The 8,706-nt window shown below is 43.6% G+C and overlaps 1 protein-coding gene across 1 annotated transcript in view; it reads right to left on the bottom strand.

The window, feature by feature from the left end:
* Pappa2 (pappalysin 2) overlaps positions 1-8,706 on the bottom strand; it is a 256,472-nt gene that overhangs the window by 46,907 nt on the left and 200,859 nt on the right. The window contains exons 18-20 of the mRNA XM_015492059.2: positions 5,071-5,239; positions 3,573-3,708; positions 1,824-1,933 (exon numbers count right to left, since the gene is read on the bottom strand). Coding sequence (XP_015347545.1) covers positions 1,824-1,933; positions 3,573-3,708; positions 5,071-5,239 — 415 coding nt within the window. The remainder of the gene's footprint in view (positions 1-1,823; positions 1,934-3,572; positions 3,709-5,070; positions 5,240-8,706) is intronic.

Genomic DNA, 8,706 nt, shown 5'->3' on the forward strand with positions numbered 1-8,706 from the left:
AGTTGGAAGAGAAAATACACATTTACTTCTGAAGTAGAAAAAACAATGGTACCACAACAATTTCTTTGCTCATTCCGCCAATGTTGATAAGACACTTATATAGTGCCAGGCACTGAAAAGAAGCTCTAGGAATACAAACACAAACAAAATACTATGGGATCACAGTAAAGAGTAATAATAATTATGATAATAACTCACTTATAGGATAGGTGGACAAGGCAGGCTTTCGTAAAATAGAGAAAATTGTTTTACAGTTTAGAAATGGCAGTCTCTATACTTGGCATTTCTGTTGTTTTCAGGAAGACAAATGAATCATCTTCTTCTGCATGTTCAGTTGCAAAGCAGAGGTAAAGGAGCCGCACTTTCTGGGACACTTGAATTCAGGCCACACTAACCCTGTGCCCACCCTTGGGCGGCTCCTATCTGTGTCTTGTGGGGTAGACAGTAAAAGAGTAGTGGAATGATTTCTGCAGCAGTTTGTATCCCCAAAGGAAGAAAAGCTCTCACCTGTCCAAGCCTCTCCCCATCTGGCTGTTAACAGAGAAGTCTTCGTCATAGGAAACAGGGTTCGTGGACCAGAAGAGAGAGCCAAGACCCCCTGTGCACCACAGAACGTGAGGAGTGGCTCTATCCAGGGCACCACGCCTCTAACCACCACAGCTCAGCCACACCTAAGCACACGTGGGGAGTGGACAAGGTCTAGAAGGCCAGGGAGGGGAGCCGCCGAGGGGCTTCTCTGGCCTTCCTTTCCACTCCCGAGCAGCCTGCACACTGCCCTCAGGTGTGTGGCTTGCTCCCTCTCCTCTGGAGAAGTTCTCAGAAGCCCTGCAGGACCTTGCCGGCCTATCTCTCCCTCATCTCATCCTTTCCCTCCATCTCCCCTCTCCGACACAATCACACATACCTTGTTTCAGCCACAGGGAACTTCTCACTATTCTTTACCCTCTAGAAATTTCCTCTGGATCATGTTAAAGACTCAGAGGGAAACCTCCTGCAGTTTATCCTTCCACAACTCCACCTGGCTCTGGGGGCAGAAGAGTCGGTTGCTTCCTCTCGGTGTTCCCATAGCAAGTCCACAAAGGAACCATTCCCCATGTGGCACAATCATAAGCATCTGATTCCAAGGCCAGATTGTAAGTCCTCTAAACAGACAGACTACCATGTTTCATCTTCTTCTCCTAGCACCTAGCACAGTTCCATGGCACAGAGTGAGGCTTAAAAAACTTTTATTGAATAAAGGACTAATAGAAATGATAGGGCTGTGCTATTCTCCACCTCTCATCCCAAATCACACTTAGAGAATGTTTTCCCTGATCTTCTGGTTTAACTCAAATCTCTGCCAACAATAAAGCCCAACTAGCCAGTGATAAAAAAGGGGAGTTGAGAACAAAAAGGGGAGTTGGGAGTGGAACGTACGCGTCTGGAGTGCATATTTTGGTGATTCTATAGGAATACCACTGTCATGCTAAAGCAGTCCCATACATGAAGCATCCAAACTCCCAGGTTTCTAACATCCCTATCCTCCCATCCTAAGAAGAACAGATGAGCTTACAAGATCGTCCCACTTAACGCTCGCTTAGCCTTTTCTATCTCTTTCTCATAGATTCTCATCCTTTAACCTTCCTTTAGACGGACCACTTTCTTCTCAAGCTTTGTTCCTGTTTCTACTTGGCACTTTATCCTTATCTCTGTGAATGATCCACATGGTTGTTTGCTTCAAGGTTGCTTTGAAAACCTCTAAGTGCCCGCAGGGAGCATCCTGTCAGTTGAGGGCCACTTAGCAGCCTCATGTCTTGGACACATCAGAACATCCCTTTTCTCACCTGGACTCTGACAGGCTCCATCCAGTACTCCAGAGTGTCAGCAGTGATGTTCTCTGGCAGCGTCACAGGATCGCTGGGGGGGATTACGCATGACGGGGTGCAAACTGCACCTGTAGGAACACAAATTGACAACAAAGACTTCAACTTCCTGATCTCGGTCTCTTTCATCTTGCAATCAGCAGCTTTGATTTTCTAGGAGCAACTGCTTTCTCCATGGTGGGTCTGCATATTATAGTCACTACAGACAGGCCTGATACTCATCCACACTCACTGTCAACAGCCATGGTCATAAGGTAACTCTCCTTGCACCAAGTGACCCTTCTCTGCTTGGACCAATGTGCCCTCTCTTCTAGGATTCTGAATTTCTCCATGGCCCAGAAATTAAGGCTTGATTCCTGGCCCAGCAGATATCCAAGTTCGCACTCCAGGATTTTAGCTGGCCAAACTCAATCTTGATTATCCGATGCCTTGAAGTATGTTTGCTATCCTTCCTGCTGTATGGTCTCCTGGTAAATTAACAACTGCAGAATCTACCATTGGAGAACTTGATTAGCTGGGAAAAAACATGACCCAGAAATTATGAAATTACTCCAGGGAATATCCTGTCAGTTGCTACACTGAAGATCATGAAATTGGCAGCCAGGAACCCTGTGTAATTAAAGGAGGAAGCAAGGAAAAATCAGAAGCAGAGATTTTGGTCATGTGCTGGTCTCTCAAAGGAAAATCTTTCTGTATTCCCTTGCATGTGGGGTCCGAGTAGCTCCTAAAATTCTATTCAAGGAAACACATTCAGGGTTTCTGATTCCTCATAGATAGGTCTGATGATCTCTAAGTTTCTTTCCAGCTCCATGTTTCTGTTTTTAAGTTAATGTTATGGTAATAACAAATCACATCACTTCTTAGGACTTTGGAGTGAGTATGTGATATCTTAATGCAGAAATCAGAAGCTTTGAAGATGAGTCTGCTCATGAAGACTCTACTCAAGAGGCATGTCAAGCTTCCTGTACTTCAGGCCTGACCACAGATGCCACAGTGCCAACAGCGCCTTGAAATGGTAAAGAGCCCTTTCAGAAACTAATGAGGTTTCTGATGAACTCAAATGATCTTTATTGGCATTACACAGGTTAAAATGCCCTTTCATTTGCCCTACAGAATTACTTTTTGCAATTTAGAATTTAGGAGTGATCTTACAAGGTTACATATCAAACATGACTCTCTTTTATGATGTTTAGGGCCATTCAGGACAAAGTTGGGTCAACATTACTATAAGTGAGCTCTGGCCTCTAAGACCCTTAATTGCAAGTACTTGAATAAGAAGTTGCCCACAGGCTCTGGAGCCTAATCCCCATTGAGGTAGAATGATGAGCAAGCCAGGCAACTACAATCACAAATAATCTCCTTCACGAACTCTCCATACATAGGAGTCCAGCACATGTGTGGATGTGGCCACCCTTCTTTCCTCTTGGAATTACAAATCCTGCCATGAATCCATCCACTTTCAGCCCTACAGCAGAGTGGGTAACATGACCATCTTGGTGGCTATACCAATGTTATACACAAGTGGAAGAGTAAAAGGAACAAATTTGCCATGAATTTTGTTAGTTAGGAGCACTAACTAACAAACCCAAGAAGCAGTTAACAGTCAGTTTGCATTTCCATCCACTACTCAGGGGAACAGGGCATCTGCTCCTGCCAGGCCCAATAAGATGATGACTTGGGAACACCCTTCAGCTCCCTTCCCATCCTTACCAATCCCGTATCCCTTTTCACACTTGTACTCCACGAAATTCAGCTCTGAGGGGGGTGGTGGGCATTCCCCTTGCAGGTTCTCACACAACTTGAACTCCTGGGTCCACAGTCCCTCTTTGGTACAGAGGATGGGGAGCTAGGACACCAAAGGCAAAGAGCATCTTTATTACCGTTTACTTCATTCAGATTCGGGGAAAGGGGTCTGATTAAATGATGATGTCCTTCAACTTCTAGAACCTGGACTAAGAGATGCTATTGAGACAAAGAAGTATGTTGAAAGCAGTGAATACAAATCATGTGAAGGAGTCATAGACAATTTTGCCACTAATGAAATTTACCAACAATGTTTTCCCCTTTGGATATCAGGATACGATGAGCTCTTGATTGTAGCCCATGTATTCTGAGATACTTTGGGGAATTTTCCCAAGTAGGGTTTTTGACACTGATTATCCCTACTATCACATAAATGTTGGTTGTGGCAAATGTCACATTTCCTTCAAGACGAGCATCATCCAATGAATGTAATTCACGATTTCCCTGGAGGTATGCTTTGGCCTATCTACTAGAATGAAAACATCACAGTTGCCTTTGCTGTCTTCCTTTCCTCTGTGCATGTACTGGCTGTGGAGCCCTCAGCTTCACACCCCCAATAGTCACAAAGAATGCCCTACCTAGAACAGAGAGAGGAGCACTAACTAACAAACCCAAGAAAATAAGATTTTAGAAATGTAGATAACTCTCCTTTCTCTGGCTGCCTCCTTGGCTCCATACCCAGTCCATGTACACAGATGTGTTGGATTTCTCGGAGTCTTCGTTTGTGGCCTATTCATTGCACATCTGTTCTGCAGTGCTTACCTTGGAGTGCTGGACACCAACTTAAAGACATGTGCCAAAGGAGCCAAGCCATTGATCTTTGCCTAGGAAGTCTGCTCGACTTCCTGTCTCATGGATGTGTGTGGTGCTTGAAAAGATTCTAAGACAAAATTGATTTTAGTCACACAACCACGATAAGACTGTGGTTTTCATTTGAGACCTCTTGTGCCAAAATCCTAGGGAGGATAATAGTCAAACAACACTTTGAGCTTTGCTGAGGAATTTGTGTTTCTGTTCAGGACTCTGTTCTGCTAAAAAACATATAAGCTAGCATTCCTAGCCAAGTTATGTCAGTGGCCATGCATGAGATGAGCCTGCATTACCAAATGAGGATCCCAGAACTGTTTGGAATGTCCCCTGGTGCCTTACTCATCAGGTTTTTCTTCTTATTCCAGAGGAAGTTCTGAACTTGGAAAAGAATCTTCCAAAAACATGGTACCTTCTATCCCCTTGTGAATAATATCAACACCCTTGTTTGTAATCTCAATTAGTAAGGCCCTGTCTGTTGGTCCTTTCTGGGATAGAAGAATCTTTGTTGGGATAATTTCTGCTCAACATTTTTGTCATGGTCATCAAGATCAGATTATAGCCTCATTCAAAACCAAGTTCAAGGAGCCTTCATTACCTTCGCACTTTCCTGGTTACAGTTGAGCACACACTGGCTGTCCAGGTTGAAGCCATCACTGCATTCGTACATGCCTTCAAAAACAGGAGCAGGAGGCTCACACACTACCGGGGTACAGCTGGCTTGCTCCCACAGTCCACTTTCCAGGCACTGTATCTTCAGGAACTTGCTGAAGAGACATGAAAAAAAACAGCCTATAAGAATCCCTCAAGGAGTCGTGGGAAAACTGGATCCTCAGCAATATGAGCCAAGCTTTAGCAAACAGGCAGGATCACATGGTCCTGGCCAGCCAAATGTCCCACCACGCCAGTCCAGTCTCAAAGTCACAAGGCTAAAAATAGTGACATTCATGGAGTAGCAGTGGGAGTAGGTGCTGCAGAGTGACACTAGATGTATTACTCTCATGGAAGTTGGGTAACTAGTGCAGCATCTAGATTGCCTATAGCTGGGGTTTCTTCGAGATGTTCATATGGAGAAGTCTCACATCTAAGTACCATGGGGAATGCCAGGAAATGTGGGATACAGAAGAGGTTATCACACACACTTTCAGGGGACGAATCAGACATGAAGTGGGGATCATCAGTGCTGGAATGGTGACCTAATTGCTGAAGTTGCTAAAATATTTATCTCTTCAGAGAGGAGAGAAGGTGCAGCAAGATGAATATGGTTTTAGAAGAGACCCCACCTTGCCTTTGGAAGGACTAACCTCCCAACATTACTGCAGCTACTCTGATTGCTTTCAAGTCCAGTTTTCCTTGGAAAGGGGCTGAACCTTTCATCAGATTCCCCCAAACAAATACAACTCAATGCAGTCCTGGAGGAAGCACCCCTCCTTCTCCCTCCTTCCTCTCCTTCCCACGCACAGACATGGCCTCCAACCAGACAGTGTCGAAGGTAGATGGGAATCCAAAGAATTAGGGTTCTCATCACCACAAATTCTGTTCCACTTTGCTTCTGACTCACTGCAGTTTGGAGGTGCTTTCTAGTTTTCCTGTTTTAACATATCCACCCGATTCAGAACACTACTGGTTATAGATAAGCTTGTGATCCTAAAATATAAATAACCCTGTGGCCATTGCCTTTCTCAACCACATGGTAGCCTTAAAGTGCTAGTTTTTAGTATCATTTTAAATTTAAATATGCGCACCCTCCATGAATGCTTGTAACTTATACCTGTCAACTGTCCCCCGTGTGCCCGTCTCTCACACCAATATGGGCTTATGAATGTCCACTTGCCAGTCTTTCCCATTAAATTAGAGGCTTCCAGAGGGCAGATGCTGTGTCTTATTCTTGTTTTTATTCTTGGGAACTAAAATAATATCTGGCTTGTATTTGACTTTAAATAAATATTAGTGAAATTGATCATTGAACCGAAATTAACAGCATCAGACCCATTGTAAGACACATCACATAAACTGAATCATCAAAACACTTCAGATAAAATGGTGTTTCTAATACCCATTTTATAGACAGAAACACATAGAGGGATGTTAAGTTCCTTTTTCAAGATCACATATCACAGAATGCATTTGATTTCAAATAATTTTAATAATGAAATATTTTAAAAGTTGGATATTTTAATAGTATTTACTTAGAAATAAGTGGAGTATTTTATTTATCACTAGTTATTTAAAGCCTTCCCCTTGTTTTCAGGAATATTTTAGTTTATATATATGATTTATGACTGGGGTTCTTAAGCACTGTAGTCCATGTCAACATGTATCTACTGTTAATAACAAATAGCATTTTCATCTGTATTTCACATGTTTGGGAAAAGATCTATGAACATTACTTATTTGAATCCCCCAAAGAATACTTAAAGGTACATGTTATTATCCATATTTTAGAGAAGACAACTGAGACTGAGAGAAACAAAGGTTACTCAAAGACCCAGTGTAAAACCTTAAGGCAGGATGTGGACCTAGGTCTGTCGGCTGATGAAGCCCAAGGTCCCTCGCTGTGTCAGGATGGGGCCATTCCCACCTTGCTCTATGGTTTGCTGTGGTTATTAATAGCATCCCCATCCTGTTGAACCTTCCAGATATTCTTTGTCCCAAGGCTATATCCATACATGTGGCAAAAGAAGATTCATTTAAAAAATTTGAATGATAAATGACATATAGAAAAACACCCCCATCTTAGTATACAGATTGAGGAATTTTTACATGTGAATACAGGTGGGTAACCATGGCTCAGGTCAAGATACAGAACATTTTCAGCCCCTCAGAATTCTCCCTTGTAGCATCTCCCCAACACCCACAGCACACAGTATTCTGCAATATGCTTCCGCAGCATGGATTAGGTTTGCTTGCTCCTGAGTGCTATACAAATGAAACAGAACACTATGTATTCTTTAAAAATGGCTTCTTTCTCTCAAGGAAGGTGTCATTTTAAAATGTCTTCTCAAATCTATTTTCAGTGAGGGGTTTGCAATTCTTTTTACTGTAATAAGGTTCCCTCTGTCCCTCTCCTAAACTGGATATTAACTCTTCCTTCACACTATAGTTTAAACCCTCCCAGGGACTCTCTCCTTTCTACCACCTCCCCCAGATGACATCCTTCCCCTACCTCTGCTGAATTGACATCCCCCAGCTGGAGAGAGCAGGCAATCCCGCTATCACCAGGGGAGAGGCGAGGCTGTAAGATCCCTGCATGTCAGCATGGTTATAAAGGAAAACCCTTGCTTGGCCAGGATGATAATATTTTTACTTCATGTGATATTTTTCTCTGAATTGGTTGGAACACTTCAACCATGGAAATAGTCCTTCTTTTCCTTGCCCAGAGTGAGGAACCATTCAAGAATGCCAATTTTATATATTTCCTTGCCAGTTTAATAACCTCAGGGGTGAGGGCAGACAGATCAAGTTTGGATGGGGAAGAGTGAGTTTGGGTGTTTTGGGTGATACCCAGACCATGTGACAGGCCCTGTGCTGAAACCACTGGCAAGACTGGGAGGGAGACTCTTACATGGTAGAAAGAGAAGCACCACAATTCACCCCGGGGTCTCTGGGCCAGAGAGGGGGCAGAATTCTGGGAGGGAATGAGAAGAGGCTGAGAGGAGTGTTCTGATTCCTTAGAAGATCCAGTTTCCTTACGGATCCAGTTTCCTTTCCACAGTTGTTCCTATGCCCCCTCAATTTCATGGAGTCTCCTTCCTCATAGTTTCTAACCCCCTTGTGAAGAGGATAGTCTTGTACCAACATCTCTCCAACAGCCTCTACCTCTCTCCACTTGAAGGGTGCTCTGTAGGTCCTATCCTCAGTCTTCTTCCAAGGCATCTAATTGGTTCCTCAAGGTCCAATAACAAGGGCTGTTTCATTCTGCTTGATGCCCACCTGCTGATTCTTACGGTCTCAGTCTTGAGACTCATGATATGGAGCTTGGTGCATGAGTGCCAGGGCTTATTCTGGCCATTTTGACCATATCAGGAAATCAGAGTGTCTTAGATGGTTCCCGGTTTCAGGAGGTTTGATTTCCTTCTGTGGCTGCTGAAGGAGACTGAAGTCCAAATCGCACTATTGATATTGTTTAGCTACTCAGAGCTTCGGACCAAGTGTTTGTGCCCCTCCCCAAACTCCCCAACTCATGTGGTAAAATTCAAACCAAAGATGATGGTACTAGGAAGAGAGTCCTTGG

The sequence above is a fragment of the Marmota marmota genome, unplaced genomic scaffold, assembly GCF_001458135.2.
Source record: "Marmota marmota marmota unplaced genomic scaffold, marMar, whole genome shotgun sequence".
Lineage (NCBI taxonomy): Eukaryota > Metazoa > Chordata > Mammalia > Rodentia > Sciuridae > Marmota > Marmota marmota.